The sequence below is a fragment of the Siniperca chuatsi genome, linkage group LG3 (assembly GCF_020085105.1).
Source record: "Siniperca chuatsi isolate FFG_IHB_CAS linkage group LG3, ASM2008510v1, whole genome shotgun sequence".
Classification (NCBI taxonomy): domain Eukaryota; kingdom Metazoa; phylum Chordata; class Actinopteri; order Centrarchiformes; family Sinipercidae; genus Siniperca; species Siniperca chuatsi.
The window spans coordinates 20,659,546-20,675,315 of record NC_058044.1 but is presented as its reverse complement, the minus strand read 5'-3'; the positions used below and the strand labels follow the sequence as shown (position 1 = coordinate 20,675,315).

At 40.0% G+C, this 15,770-nt stretch overlaps 2 protein-coding genes and 1 non-coding gene across 9 annotated transcripts in view; 1 reads left to right on the top strand and 2 right to left on the bottom strand.

The window, feature by feature from the left end:
- LOC122873922 (nucleosome-remodeling factor subunit BPTF-like) overlaps positions 1-4,278 on the top strand; it is a 44,616-nt gene extending 40,338 nt beyond the window's left edge. For 4 of the 7 annotated variants that reach the window (XM_044191286.1, XM_044191282.1, XM_044191281.1 and 1 more), the window contains one exon: positions 1,674-4,278. In XM_044191286.1, the coding sequence (XP_044047221.1) occupies positions 1,674-1,710 (37 nt within the window). In that variant the 3' untranslated portion in view covers positions 1,711-4,278. Of the gene's footprint in view, positions 1-651 lie in introns of all 7 variants that reach the window. The other 3 variants (XM_044191284.1, XM_044191283.1, XM_044191285.1) reach the window with 2 other exon arrangements.
- A 2,670-nt stretch (positions 4,279-6,948) lies between these two features.
- LOC122873733 lies at positions 6,949-12,824 on the bottom strand. Its single transcript, XM_044190847.1, has 5 exons — positions 12,670-12,824; positions 11,254-11,916; positions 10,324-10,410; positions 9,153-9,344; positions 6,949-8,803 (listed from the first exon to the last, which is right to left on the bottom strand). The coding sequence occupies exons 1-5, from the start codon at positions 12,740-12,742 to the stop codon at positions 8,616-8,618; spliced, it is 1,203 nt and encodes a 400-aa protein (XP_044046782.1). The 5' UTR covers positions 12,743-12,824; the 3' UTR covers positions 6,949-8,615.
- A 2,646-nt stretch (positions 12,825-15,470) lies between these two features.
- trnar-ccg lies at positions 15,471-15,543 on the bottom strand. Its single transcript has one exon. It is a non-coding gene; the product is annotated as a tRNA-Arg (tRNA).
- Between the last annotated feature and the right edge of the window lie 227 nt (positions 15,544-15,770).

Below are 15,770 nucleotides of genomic sequence, written 5' to 3'. Positions count from 1 at the left end.
AAAACACTGACACGGATAAATCTTCACAAATACAGTGTAACATTTTAAAAATGATACATAATGTTTGTGTTATTTTATAAGCCTGAATTGTTCAGGGTGCTGCAAGGTGGGATGCATGGCTTTACTTTAGCTTTTTTTTTTGTGTGCACACTGAATGAGCTTTCAGTCACACCCTTGATCCTCTACAGTTTCATGTTGGTGGTGTCTTCATTCAGCCTCCAGTAAGCTGATGTTTCACCCATAACATATCTGCTTCAGCTTTCACCATGTAATAAAGGTGCATTTTCTGCTTTGTTGTTTTTAGTGGAGTTATGGAATGTTCAGACTTGAGCTTTTACCACCTTTTAAAAGGAATACCAAGATTAAAACCAAAAAACCCAAACTGGAAGGTTTTACTCTTTCACTATACAATTTGTACCCCATAGGCTGGGAAGCTTTTGAGGTTCAGGCTGAGAACCAAAGCTCTGTTTCATCTAAGCCATTTTACAAACCATTTCAAGCAGTGTTTTTCCCTGTTCTTTATGGCCTTAATGCTGTTGCCGCATCCAACTTTATGTGCTTAAAACAGTGATGTGCTCCACCCGCGTGTATTTACACCATCCATTCTCTCTCTCTCTCTCTCTCTCTCTCTCTCTCTCTCTCTCTTTGCAGATTGTGATGTCAAACTCCTGGGTGCCGGGGTCACTCTTAAAACAAAAAAATAATAATTTGTTATCCCAGATGTTGCTGTTTTTACTTGTTTAAAACAGCATTAAAAACTTTGTAAGAAAGTGCATATATTAAGCCACACTGTAGGTGTGATCCTTTTTTTATTTTAGAAACAGTTTCTACTGTCTAATAATGGCAGCCATGTTGGTAACACAAAGCATTCAAGGGAAAATGTATTTTCTTACACTTCTTGCAACAAATGACTGATATTTTGTTTATGTTTGAGTTGGACATAAGACAAAATATGAAGTTTTGCTTAGTTTGTTATTCTCTTTCTTGAGATTCAGTTTTGGGGAAAAAACAAAAAGCTATTGATTGTGAAATCTGACTTAAGTTCCACACACACACACACACTCACACACGCAGATAACTTATCTTTTATTTTGACAGAACTGTTGTTTATCATCTTGGTCATAACATGCTGCAGTGGAACATTTTTACCTCATTTCTTAGCCGAGATTTTTTTTTTTTTTTTTTAAAAAGCATGCAACATTTATTAGTTTCTTTTTATTGGCTGTACCCATGTATAATGTTATTTCATGTGCATATTATATCTTTTTGTGAAGGACTATTTTTATGTTCTAAAGGAAATAATGGTAGGATCTGTAAAGATAGATTGGAGAAAAATTTGGTTTAGCTTTCCTGTTCTAAATATGGCAAGCTCGACAGTCTCCAATTTAAAAATAAATAAAGTCCTTGTATATACACTGTTGGGCCGACATCACATCATACACTTCAATAACATTTCACCAACATGGCTGCTCGGTCTCTTTCAAAGTGTCTGACCCACTGGCATCCAATAAATGTTTTTGTTTTGTTTGTTTGTTGTTGTTTTTGTTTTGTTTTGTTTTTTTGTATTTCCCCTAGTGCATATTTTTGTCATATTGTAAAGCTTTTAATAAAAAAGGAAACGATAAGAAGTTTTCCAACTGTTTTCTTCCTCCTCTCTTTGCCCGTCTCTGTAGGTCTCATAACAACAAACTACAATCAGCAGCCTCTTAGCTCCCTCCTAAAATCCAGGTGTCAAAAAGACAAGCCTTGTGGTTTCCTCTGAATGATTAAGCCCCATGGTCCAAGTCAGGCTCAGCTCACACTGGTGTGAAAGCACCCAACCTCCAACAGCTCCATTGCAGTGCTATCCAAAGTGTCATTGGGGACATAATGGCAGACAAGTCCCACCTTCAGACCAGTGGCAGGGCGGCCCTGGACTCTGCTTGGGAGCCTGTTTTATTCCCACCAGTGCATCCCATCCATGAGAAGAAAGATCCAGATGGGAAAACGCAGATGAAGTTGATAAAGTTGGCTTGTTGGATGTTCAGTGGCAGTCTGATCTCACAGCAAAAGCAGACTCTGAGCTGTGTTCATCCTGTAGCTGATCACTATTTTTGTGTATCCTATATAGCAAAGTGTCAGCTTTGATCTTCCCACCCAGAGGTGCAACTTTCATTTCATCCTGTCACATTTTTATGACACAAACATCCCATTGAAGCCAAATGAAAACTGAAATGCCCGGTTTCTGCTTCACATGTGGCTAAATGCTGAAGCTACAGGCATCACATCCATGTACAGTACCTTGCAGTTAATTCTTGTCATATTTAACGGCTATAAGCCTAAAAGCAGCCTTTTATTGGTGCTGTAGGAACCAGCGTTGCTTTTTGTCCCTCACCAGAAAAAATAACCCCATTGAAACCAATTAGTTTTCAGATCCGCTTTGTTCAGCCAATGTCAGGCACAGTGTCACCTTCCATGTTTCACACCTAACTCCACTGCACCCAGTTATTTTGACTATACCCTCAGGTGTGTAGCCCTGCACGAAGCATGAACCATCCTCATAAAATCCACTTGGTGGCACATCAATTCCGAATGTGTCTGACGTGATACATTTCCCTGTACGTTCCCTATCACCTGATGCTGAGATTCTCCATTTGTAATAGAAGCTAGATTTCTGAAATATAGTCAAGAGATGAATTTGTCTGTCAGAATAACATCACCACATATGGCGTTGTAGTCCCTCATTCGTCCAGGAGTGTTCTATCGTAGAAAAGGTTTCAGTCGTAGTCATCTGGACACTGTTTTCAGAATCAAGACATTTCGGCTCTCATCCGGAAGTCATTCTCAATTGAGAAGTCATTCTCGAACGCCTTGATTCTGAAAACAGTGTCCAGATGACTACGACTGAAACCCTTTCTACGATCACCACATATCGGCGTAGACAGCCGTCACTCAAGTAATTCAAGGGGTCTTCATTTTGTCTGAGGGCTGTGTTACTTTCAAGTTCATTTCCAGAGGGGAAACACCCAGGACAGGCCATCCCTCCCACCACATCCTGCCCCTCCTCTGACCTTTTTTCCATTTTGTGTTCTTCTAAAATGCAAGTGAAGAATGTTAACCAGCTCTGTGATCCTTTAAACTTGACCTTTCTGAAGGAGGTCGAGGACAAGAAGCGAGGAAATGAGACTGTTAGGCCGTCAGGGAAGGTGAAACTTGTACAAGGCTTAACTAACCCACATGTACTGTACCTCCCTCCATACATGCACTGTCTCGTCAAAGCTCTGTTTCTGTCAATGGCTGAGTCTGTAAGTCTCTCTCCCCTTATCTTCTTCCAGCATACTTTATTGAAGTTGACAGGTTGGCTCACATATGTCTCTCAACTCACCCTCAAAGCATGGTTAAGTAATTAGATAATGGACTTTTCCACTCAGCATCAACTCAGTTATGTTGCGGTCTGCGGCAGCATGTCTGGGAGTAAACTTTGAGTAGGGACTGGGGAGTCTTTGTACCGTGGGGTTTGTATGAAAATTTTATAGCTGCATTTTTAGCATATTTGGGAACATTTTTGTAATCTGTTATTGTCAGTCTTTGTAGGATGGGAGTAGTCATAAGACCAATACAGTTGTCTTTAAGTTGTCAAAAACAGTAAAAATTAAGCAAATGTTTCAATCATAAAATTTTTGTGTATAAGCAGAGTTGAGAGATAATGTAGCTTCTGTCCTCTTTTCTGTTTGTGTCTTTCACACAAATGTCTATCACTTTGTAAAATGATGATGATGTGTTTCATCCACTGTTTGTAATCTTTATTGTATATTATGGCTGTCCAAATATGTAGAGATAAAAGATTTTTAGAGCAGTAGAAACTTTTATTTTTCACTCTTTGAACCAGCAACTAAGCCCGCCTGTATATTTTAACTGTCTATTTTTTTTCTCTTTAATTGAAGTGAACTCTGCTTTTAGGTGAAATTGACCTTTATATTAAAAGTGCTGCATATTGTGAGCATAAAGGTGTTGAATGGGGTAGAGGGACACCGTATACTCTTGTAAAGAGTTTTTCTTTTTTTTGTAAGAAACCAACCAGTTCAACATAACTTCTATATTGACATTGCATTTCTTGTATTATTTATTCATATCGATGAAAAGTTCTCAGTTTTTTTTTAGTAATGTTGAAGAAACGTTAACTGCAGATAAAAAAAAGTACTCTATGTTTTTAACAGATTGTGGCAACTCCGAAGAGATTCTCTTTTGTACTTGATAGGACATTTCATCCTAGGTAATAAAGTAATCTTTTTGACACCAGTTTTAAAAAGAGTTGTGGTTTCTTTGATTGCATCATAAATAAGTTTATTTATAAAGCACCTTTCAAGAGCAGAAGTGCTTCACAATAAAACATATGCATAGGTATGAATAATCTCCATCTCCATCCATGGGCCTGAGTCTCGCAATGTTCCTCAGCTGGAAGAAAACAGGAGCGAATCAAACACCTGACATTGGTCAAGTGGCAGTGCCCGGTCCATAGTGATACCTAGATTTCATACAGAAGATTTAACAGCAGAGGAAAAAGAAACAAAACCTTCCATTAGCTTAGGGACAAGGCTGGGTGTGGCAGAAATAACATCTGTTTTGTCAGTGTTGAAAAAATTATCTGCCATCCATTTTTTATAGTGTTTAAGTAGTTACAGGATTTTGCTTTTATGAGGCTTAAATGAGATGTATGATTGAACATCGTCTGCATAGCGTGATAAGAGATACCTTTAAAATGACCTATTATGGGGGAACCTCATGGTTTAGAGGTTAAGACCACCTACCATGAACTGCAACATGCCCAATCCAAGTCCTGCCAGACACTTTTGTTGCATCTCTGTCTCTTATTTCCTGTCAACCCTACTACTGTCTTTAATTTTTTTTAAAAAGGAGACCCAAAAATACTTAATAAAATGACTTGTCATCTGGCCAATGGGAAGCATATACAAGGCAAACCACAATACAGTCTAAATGACTCCCTGCTAACTTCTCCTTTTGACATTGCTACTTCATATCACGTTTTAGTTCTTTAAGTGAATGTGTTGAAAACACATTTTTTCATTTTTATTCTTAATTTTTAGACATGCTTTGCACAGACGTTCTTAGTCAATGAATCCTAATGACTTTGGTGATCCTCTGACTTTTCTTCAAGCTCAAGCAGGTTCAAATTTGGTTTTGAGTGAAATGTCTCAGCAACTGGAGTGCAATGAAATGTGCTACACACATTCAAGCCCCCCTCAGGATGAACTGTAAGCACTCTGGTAATCCTCTGACTTTTGGCATCCTCATCACTTCAGATTTGTCCAATACGTTGGTTTATCGTCAAACTAATGAAAGATTTCCGTCCGCCTCAGCTGTTCTTGTGTTTAGTGCTAATCAGCAAATGATAGCATGCTAACCAGCTAATATAAGATGGTGAACATGGTATAAACACTATACCTGCTTAACATCAGCATGTTAGCATTGTCATTATGCGAATGTTAGCATGCTGGCATTAGCATTAAGCTCAAAGCACGGCCTCACAGCATAGCTGTAGATTCTTAGTCTTGTTGAGAGATCATTTGTCTCAAATCCCAGGAAAAGAACTGCTCGGCAACAAGGCACGATCACCAACAGGGCAAAGTGGGGACTTGCCCAAGGCCCCAGACCTTCACGGGGGCAAAAGCCTTCAGGTTCACTGTGTGGCATATATATATATATATATATATATATATATATATACATATATATATATATATATATATATATATATATATATATATATACATATATATATATATATATATATATATATATATATATATATATATATATATATATATACATACATATATATACATATATATATATATATTCACATACATGTACATATAAATGTATGTATATATTAAACAATGTAAGCACATTATATATTAGTAGGCTATATAATGTGCTTACATGATGTATTTTATTAAATACATTTGCGCATTTGCGCTTAATCAAGTAACAACAAACCAATTACTAACTAATACAGACACAATGCACAGAGACTGGAGGAAACAGGGGTGTCAGTTGGGGCCCACAGCTCATTTTCGCCCCAGGGCCCGAGTTAATCCGGCCCTACATGGCAAGTTCAACCCTCAACTAACTCTTGTCAATTATCTGGACCTTTAGAGGAAATGTGTGCATACTTGTGAGTGCTGAATGACAAGGTCATGACCCCATACGCACCCAAACAAACTCTTCCTGTGATCACATTTTCAACATGACACATAAAAGCCACCTCCAAGGTTGACCTTTCACTCTCCTCTCACACCCTTTTCCCCCACCTCCCTCTCTTAACTCCCCACACAAACCGCTAAATGAATCCAGAGGCTTGCACGGATGCTGCAAGCACTGCAGATGACCACAAGCCCCGCGTGGTTTCAGTCCACCACCCTTGCCTCTTTCTCTCACTCCCCCCTTGTGGCTTGGGGGCTATCACACAGGAAGCAACTTAGGGAGATATTCCCACCTCCCTCTCTCTTCTCTCCCCTCTTTCTCTCCCTCCTCCTCCTTTACATCCTCTGCGATGAGGAATGTCCTCCCGCTGCGATAGTAGCCAAGATGTGGAGCAGGCTCCTGTTTCCTGCCCGCCTGCATCTGTTCCCTCCAGCGCTGATCCCAGATAGAGGCTTCCTCGAGCCTGGGAACTGACCGGCCCAGCTGACAGACGGACAGAGGGGGAGAAAAGAGGCTTAGCTCTGCCTGCCTCAATGTACAAGTTCCCAAGTCAGTCTCTCTTCCCGCAGGCCAGAGAGAGACCATGGTTCTTAAACTCTAATTAGAGTGTCTTACTTTGGGGGTTCCTTCTCATGCAATCACTGGGAACAATAATGAGGATCAATGTTTCAGTCAGTAGGCAGATGTATGTGATAGCGTGAGGGTTGGTTTAAAGACAAATAAATTCCTCACCGGGTCGTTGAGTACAAAACAAATACACATTTTTATTGGGTTCATGTATAGTAAAGCAATGTAAGCGTTCAGTGCAAATCTTTTCCCTTTCATAAGAAGCATGAGCTCAGGATCGTGCTACAATCAGGCCAGGGATTTCTGATTAAATAAGAAGCTATCCCTTTAGAAAGGTAGACCCAACACCCCCTCTTCTGCTTCAATCCGTTCCCTGTGTCATTTTACATAACCTTTATTTCTCCTCCACCTTGCCCCCCGCCTCCCTATTTCTCTGATCCTGCCTAAATACTTTAAATATCCTTTTTTGAGCTTTGCCCTTCCCGGAGGAGTATGTGTTTGTGTGTAAGCAAGAAAACAAGAGCCATCTCAAAGAGGAGCTGTGACGGAGGCACTTTTCCGAGTCATGTGTCCAGGTGCGAAGAGGATCAGATTACTGCGATTAGACTTATGGCTTAGTACCTACAACAACGCACCCCCTCCTTATTCAGCAAGGCCCTTTTTGATGTCCCCGTCTACTATGGCAGATATTTCACCATAGACACATAATTAAAGTTAGAAAAATAAGCCGCTCTCATGACAAGCAAAGGTCCTGTCCTCTCCCACCTCCTCCTCCTCCACTGGGGGTTTGCTGCTGCTTTTTCAGGCCCTTCATTCCCTCCCTTTGATCCTTGTAACAATAATAGTGCATTTCCTGCTTACCAATGACAACCACAGTGACAGCATGCATGGGATTGGGTGTTACAAAACAATACTATTCAGTGCAATACAACATTTTGCATTCATATCAATTTAGAAGCATCATCGATTAATCAGAGGAATCAACATGGTTAAAATGTTGGATTTGTACAATGAGATCCAAGGTTCCTACATTTCCAAAAATGTGCTAAGCAACTGGCATTATTTTGAAAAGTCAAAATGTTTGTATGGAAAATACGTTTCTCTTCGATATATCGTGTAAAAGTGTTGTTTTGGATCTGGTATTGTTAAATATGGGAGCATGCTTTGGAAATTTACTCAGAGGAGCTACTGCGCCAGCTAGAAAAACAACTTTGAACCATTGATCTTATCTGTATGTGTCTTTATATGTGTGCTTGGATTATAGTGAGAATAAAGGATCTGACAATGTTTCTTTCTCAGCACAAATATAGGCTTATTAAATGCACATGAATAAAACAGAAAAATGCCCATGTGAATGCTGATCCAAGATGATAAAATACACCCATTCTATAAACTAATTTCGTGCTAAATGGAAAGATGTGTGCTTCAGATAAGCCAGATTTACCTTTAAAAGTTTTTACACCTTTTCGATTTAGGGACTTCATGTACCAGCCATGAATGAATGAGTAGTTCGGGTGGAGTTGCTATTTTGATAAAATAACAGTGGGCTGAGGGGACAGCCTTGTTTGATACATTACAAAAACATCATGGAAAATCCATTTAATTGAAGTTTCTTGCGTTTTCTATTAAAGAGACCCACGAGTCAGTACTTCAGGAACTTTACAGATGAGTAAAAAAGATGAACCAGGATTATGATACATCATAGCAGTCCATAAGAAAGTAAATCCATGCCTTCTGCAAAATGTCTTTTGTTTTGCACAATACTGAGGGGTTAGTTATGATCAGTTCAGGTAAGCTGCAGTGTCTCTTCCCCTGCAGCAGGGGGCGATAGTCTTATCTTTGCTTCACCTACACCTGGAGCGGGTGGCCTCCAGGGCTTTCTGGTGCCTCCGTTTGTTGAACCTCTTGACGTAGTTGTTGCTTCGCAGGAGGCCGTCTCCAGGCTTCAGTTTACCCCCCAGGAGGTTCAGGAGGTCATTGGGAAGATGCCGCCTCCGGTGGTAGATCTGGCCCATTATAATGTATCTGGTCCCTTGGGAACACACAGGGGGAATGTTGAAGTGACGGGGAGAAGGTGCACTGTCGAGCAATTTTCATGTTTGCACTAAACAGAGTAGCTGTTACAGCTTTTTGTTGATCTCAGGAAAACAGAATTCCCTCAAAAGAAGACTTTAGACTTCTTAATCTATGGGTCTTGACACTTCAAATCAAAGGACATTTTTTATTCTTTAATAAACCACTCAATAACTAACAACAAAGTGAAATAGTTAATAGGTATAATTACACTTTCACAGTCACTTTAGTCTTTCACTGCACTAAACAGATTTTCTCATCCAGATCTTTTGTTTTAGGGGGCTTTCGAGCGACCCTGCTACACTCACCGAGCTTGATGTCAGGGCAGGGCTTGCTGCACTTGTAGGTGTCCAGGACCAGAAGCCGAACCTTGAAGAAAAAGCTGTCTGGTGTCACATAGAGACGACTCATCTTGTAGAAGCCATCACTGCTCACCATCAGTGTAATGAGGCGTATTCCTTTACGCAACACATCGATGTCGTGAACTATCCCGTTGACAGCTGTTTAAGGGGCATGAAAAACATCATATGTCAAAATGATGGAAAGTCATACCACTCTGACTCTGGGTTTAAAGGTACAATGTAAATTTTAGATGTATGTATGGGATAGTTCGACATTTTGGAAATATGCTTATTTGCTTTCTTGACCAGAGTGAGACGAGAAGATTGATACTCTATCTTCAAAATGGTATCAAGTTAAAATTAAGCTACAGCCAGCAGCCGGTTAGCTTAGCTTAGCACAAAGACCGGAAACAGGGAGAAACAGCTAGCCTGGCTCTGTCCAACAGTAACAAACTCCACCTACCAGCACTTCTAAAGCTCACTAATTACACATTACATCTTGTTTGTTTAATCTGTACAAAAACCAAAGTGTGAAAAATGACATATTGAAGTTTTATGGGGTTTATGTGACTAAAGTCACTGTGAGGTTGCCAGGCAACAAGCAGAGACTCTGAGAAATGGCATATAATATCTGTATTTATACTTTTGTTTCTGTACTGTTTCAACAAACGGGATGTAAAGTGTTAAGTAGTGCGCTTCCAACATGCTGATAGGCGGATTTTCTTTACCTTTGGACAGAGCCAGGCTAGCTGCTTACCCCTGTTTGCTGTCTTTATGCTAAGCTATGCTAACCGGCTGCTGGCGGGAGCTTCATATTTATTGTACATACATGAGAGTGGTATCAGTCTTCTTAACATATTTCACAAAATGTCGAACTATTCTTTTAAACTGTTACTTAGTCTCCGAATGCATGTTAAGACACCACAGCTTTACATTATTATCAAAACTCACATTTTAAGCAGTAGATAGCTAATTTATTAGTTAATAACTCTCTACACACAGACACGGATGTGTTCAGCAATGTTACTTATTTGACAAAATCGACCTATTATGGACCAATCAGTACCCTAAAAGTTGGTTTTACTTTTGTCCGTCTAGCTCTGACGAGCTCTATCTTTGTCCCTCACCGGGTACATACCAAACTCACTGTAGCAGTAATACTCTCTCTCCTCCTTCTCCTTCCTGCACTCGCTCATGCAGAAGGCATCGTGTGTGAAGTCGGACTCTGCGGAGAAGAAGACAAGCGGAGGACAGAACGGAGGGATGAGAAGAAGAGAGGGACTGTCTGCCGTGGGCCCGTACAGGGACAGACTCTCATTGCAGCGTCATGAGAAAAGGACACGGTTGTCATTACAAAACCTCCGCACCGGAGCTTCTCGCTCGCTCTGCCTCCCAAACAGCCAGATCAGAGGGAAGTTTGGTAGTTTGTGGCAGGGGGTGTTCACTAACCATCACTGTCATTATCACTTCCTGTGTGTTACTGTATATGGTGTGACTTGTTTCCACAAAAGTGAAAACGAATGTATTTTTTAGGGTATTTTATGGGGTATTTTTAAGCCTTTATTAGACAGGGGACAGTGAAGAGGGAGGGGTGACATGCAACAAAGGTCCCCTGCCGGACTCAAACACTGCAATGACATGGACAGCATGTTCAACCCACAGGCCACCCGGATGCATCAACAATTGTTTTTCCGTTTGGCTCGAAGGCATTTTTAACTTTGCAGGAAACACGTTTTACATGAGAAAAAAGTGAAATCCAAATGCAGCTTTTTCCCCCTTCTGTGACTGATACAAAACTGCTGTACTTGGTTTGAGTCATTTGTCATTGTGATTGTGTAATATATTTCCAAGTGTCCGAATGCACAGATTATTACTGGTAATAAATACTTTCCCCCAGATGGCTAAACTCTTACATCGTTTCAATCTTTTGAAATATGTAATCCCAAAGGGGAGTTTAAGAAATGATAGCGCTCAAGATCGAGCTCGATAAAGTTACATTCAAAGATCCTGAATATGTGGACGACTCCGTGGTGATACACAGGTCAGGATACAACAAATCCTCCCATACCTCGCCTCAGGATGTCGAACTGGTAAAGCAGGCTGGAGGAGCGCCGGTTGAAGACGACGGGCGGGCGGCTGTTGTTCCGGGTCGCTGCACCGATACCTGGCTGATAGAGACTGGCCTTCCCCGGCCGGTTCTCCTCTGGGTCCAGCCGTCGGTTGGGGGGCTCTCTGCGGGCTGAGGGGGCCGGTTGGTGCGGCTGAGCCTGAGGCTGTGTGTGTGGTGGACCCCTGGGTCTGGAGTTGGGGTGTCCGTCTGGTTCACTCTGCTGAGGAGGGCTGATGTTGGACTGGGTGTCCTGGTTGGTTTTCTGCAGGGTGCGGTTGGAGGCAGCAGCTGTAGCTCCCGTCAGAGGGGTTTTGGGAAGCAGACCGGCGACTTCTCCTCTGGTTTTCTCGCTGTTGTGCTCCACCAGACGGTCGCTCTTGGGGCCCTTTTTGCTCTTGTTGTGGGGACTGTGGTCGCGGGGGATGGGGGCCAGGTCACTGTGCTTTGGCCAGACAGCAGAGGGTAGAGGATGGAGGGTGAATTTGGACTCGCCGGTCTTGCTGCTCTTCTCTAGCAGTTCGTTGATGGGCAGGGAGGGCTCTTTAACCAGCAGCCGGCTTTGGTTGCTCGGAGCCGGATCCACAAAGCTGGCCTGCCCCTTTTCTATCAGGGTGTACAGCTCTGTGTTGACACAGACAAAAGGTTGTACTTAGACATTTCCTCCAATTGTTAATGTAATATCAAAGCCCCTCTGCTCCTACAGTCAGCTCCAACAATGGATTCATTTAATTTACCTAATAACTGTGGATGTTCCTTGAAACTTAAACTATTTCATGGTTCAGGATCTTTCTTTATTAATAAAGTTTGACACGTGTTTGTGTTAGTAATTCAGTATCAGACACTTTTTTCTACAGTGTGACACTCACTGACCTTAGCATGTGTGGGTTGGAAATGTCTAACTTGATAAGAATCTACAGCTAAGATATTCATCTTTAAAATGAAACAAAGTCATAAAAGTCCCCAATCCATCAAAGTTATAGAATGATGTCAAATGTTACTCACTAAGCGTTTTATCTAAATCAAATTATATAATTTTTTTGGGGATGTAATACTGCCCCATGGGAATTATGCAGACAAAATTGCCTCAGATTATTGTACATTTTGTAGTTTTTTTTCCTAAGAAATATTTTTGACAAATTACAGAATAACAATGATGTAATGTTTATTCTACTGGTGAGATCCAAAACTACAGATCCCCCAGTGTTAAACAGCGAATCACAAACCACAACTGTTGTGATATTAGACTTGTACAATTAATAGACCTCATCACAAAGAAAGGCAACATGTAAAGCAAGTGAGCATGTAGATATAAGAAAAACGTACAAAGCTACAAATCCTTACCATTCTGAGTAGTAAAAAAATGTTTACACTCACCATTGACAACATGCTCCTCTGTCTTGTAAAGAGGAAACCCCAGAAACAAGAGAAAGAGAATAATCCCTGTCATCCTGGATGTTCACTGTGGACACACGTTAAGGTCTGCTACGGAGCTGGGATTTTTATACAGGCCGCTCAGGAATGAGATGGGATGGGGTGGAAAAGGAGATGGTGGGACGTCCCTAACACAGAAATAAACACTTTGACACGACACTCCTTTCATTCATAAATGGATTCTAAAAAGGCTGCCATTGTTGTTTACAATATAAAGGGGGAAATGTGGCTCTGTGTTGATATTATCTGTTGTTTACCAGAAGAATTTTATTTAAAAGGGAATTAGTTTTACCCTTTTGTATCTGGTGTCCAACAGAATGTTAAAAATCTTCTGCATTGATGATTGTTTTTTTGAGTTTGTCATTTTGGTGAACAATATAAATACACTACTTCAGAGCATCAGAAATTATATATATATATATATATATATATTTTTTTACAATCAACACTTGAAATGGTGAAGGCACTTGCAAAATGTAAACCATACTTTGGTGTTTCACTTTTACCTCTTTACTTGAGATTTCATTAAACTCTTTTTTTCTTTTTTACAAAACAAACCAAAACACAGACTAAGAGGAAAATCTTGGGTTAATAATAATGAAAATAAATATGAAACAAAATTTAACTCGTACTCCAAACCTCTCTAAACTAAAAAGAAATCAGGTTTGAATTCAAACACTATTTCTAAGATTGTTTGCTAGATATTTAGTCAATGCTGATCCACAGAAGAAACCTTAAGTGCATCTTTGGATGGATGGGAAAGCAACACTGAATGTAAATGCTCTTGACTCTTCCAGCTCATGAAGACTGAATGAATGAACAGTTACTAAATGGTTTGTGTTACACTCAAACAAATTGCTGCACAATTTAAACCATCGACTGGACTGAAAACAAATAAAACATAAAGCAAAATAGCAACTTGTCCACCAACATGAGCCTGACGAGCTGCTAGGTGGAGGCTGGTGGTTGATCTGAGTGTATTTAGAGTCATGAATCGTTGCTGCCCTCTGGTGGTCACGGTGAGGAACTGCAGCACGATATTTGTCAAGCCAGCGTCGATGCAGCTACTAAGACTTCCGGTGTATACTTTCACAATATAGTCACCAAACTGAAGCAACCTGATAAGAACACAAATGAACATTTATAATCGTCTAATTGTTCTCTAGTGGTCACGGTCAGCTGCGTTATTGCAGATATTCTAACACGATAAAGCATCCGGCAAATACTTTCAAAATAAGTGACCAAACTGAAGAAGTCAGAAACAAGCAGAAATGATCATGAACTGACTGTTGTTCTTTAGTGGTCACAGTTAGAAACAAGTAGGATGTGGTGATGGTACACGCATTTTTAATTTTTTATAAAGGATTTAAATGTTACAGTAATATTTCATGTAAAAAAAATTAATTGCAAATTCATGTAAAATTAATTGAAAATTTAATTAAAAATTTGTAAAAAAAATTGTAACATTTTAGTTGATCCACGCAAGGTAGTTAACTTTGTCATGTCTCCAATTTTTACTTCTTTTTACAATTTTTACTCTGTATGTTCTTTTGACTGATGAATAATTCAGATTCCCATTTGTCTGTAAATTAATTGCATAAGGTACATTTCTGTAATAAAAAAAGTTTAATTCTACTAGCGCCAAGGCAGACACAGTAGCATAGCACCGGAAGTGTTTCTATATTATACTTTCTGCTTTGACACTTGCTTGATGAATTTGTGGTTTGCTGCAGTTTCTCATTGTGACCACTGGAGGGCAGGCAAAACTCATGATTTTAAATAAACTCAGGTCAACCGTTTTGCATTGCATAGAAACAGTATTTAACAGTGTGATATTGTGAAGATATGTAGATAAAGAACATGAAAAAATAGATAAGTAAATGCACATGCAAAAGCCCGCAATCACAATTCACTTGCTCTTGTACTTAGTAATTCTGCTGCTCTGCTCCTCACTTTTACATAAAGACCCGAGTCAGGTTTCTCTCAGACCATCATTTGCCCATTTGTTGCTACCCTCTACAGGACTGGAGAGCTGAGGCCTCCCAGCATTATGCTGCAGCTGTGCATATTTATTTTGTATTGATTGTCTGTTTTAGTTTTGCACCATATTTTATACACTGTTGCTGTATTTTTCCACTTTCAACATTTTCATTTTTTTAAAAACAGCTTTATTGAACTATGCAGATTATATGCATATGTCTGATACCTATTACATATAGCAGCTCTAGAACAAAGCAGGGACAGTATGAAAATAAATTGCATTAGTTATAATAAAAAAGAAAGAAAGAATTGACAAAACATCAAATGTGCTTAACAGTGCCGAAGGCATTACAGACATTTGCAACTATGCATTTTGATTTATTGAATTCTAGCAGTATATAAAATTCAAATTTCAATTTTGTGGCTGCTCTAATCTGCAAAATAAGGGATTTAATGCCAGAGTTAAACTGTGGGCAGAAGAACTGTTGCCCTTTACATGTATTTCCTTTGACTTATTTGAACTTTGTTGGCATTGATAATTGAGGTTCAGATCATAATTAATGAAGCCATAGTGCTCGGTTTAAAGGTGACTGTTAACAGAATTCATCTCTTGACCCGCCACCTGGCTACAATGAATGAATGGCTGTCTATCAGAGTTCCAGCTCCGACTAGTTACTGGTTCCAGTGTAAGACTTTCTATATTGTATCGTCCAAATCACAGTGAAAAGCGACTTAGATTTAAACCCTGAAAAGGAAGCTAAATGCGACCCAGATGGGACTCGAACCCACAATCCCCAGCTCCGGAGGCTGATGCCTTATCCATTAGGCCACTGGGTCATTACGCAGTTAAATATAAAAAATAATATTTATCAGAATTAATGGACAAATCAAAACCAGTGACAAGACGTGTATTTATGCATCTGAGATTTTGTCAAGTGTACTAAATGTTACCCACGGTACAATAGGTATTTCAGACATAGCCACATTAGTCCACAAGAAGAGCCAGCCAGCCCACAAGGAAGTGGCAGCTTTATCTCGCGATACTGACAGCGGTTGCCTTTGAC

Bases quoted from the DNA above. Each gene is read 5' to 3' on its own strand.
- LOC122873733 (XM_044190847.1), bottom strand. From the start codon at position 12,742: ATGACAGGGATTATTCTCTTTCTCTTGTTTCTGGGGTTTCCTCTTTAC. The intron at 9,345-10,323 runs GTATGTACCCGG...CCCCTTAAACAG, and splicing joins TTACTGCTACAGTGAGTTTG to CTGTCAACGGGATAGTTCAC. The intron at 8,804-9,152 runs GTGAGTGTAGCA...TGTGTTCCCAAG, and splicing joins CTGCCCTGACATCAAGCTCG to GGACCAGATACATTATAATG.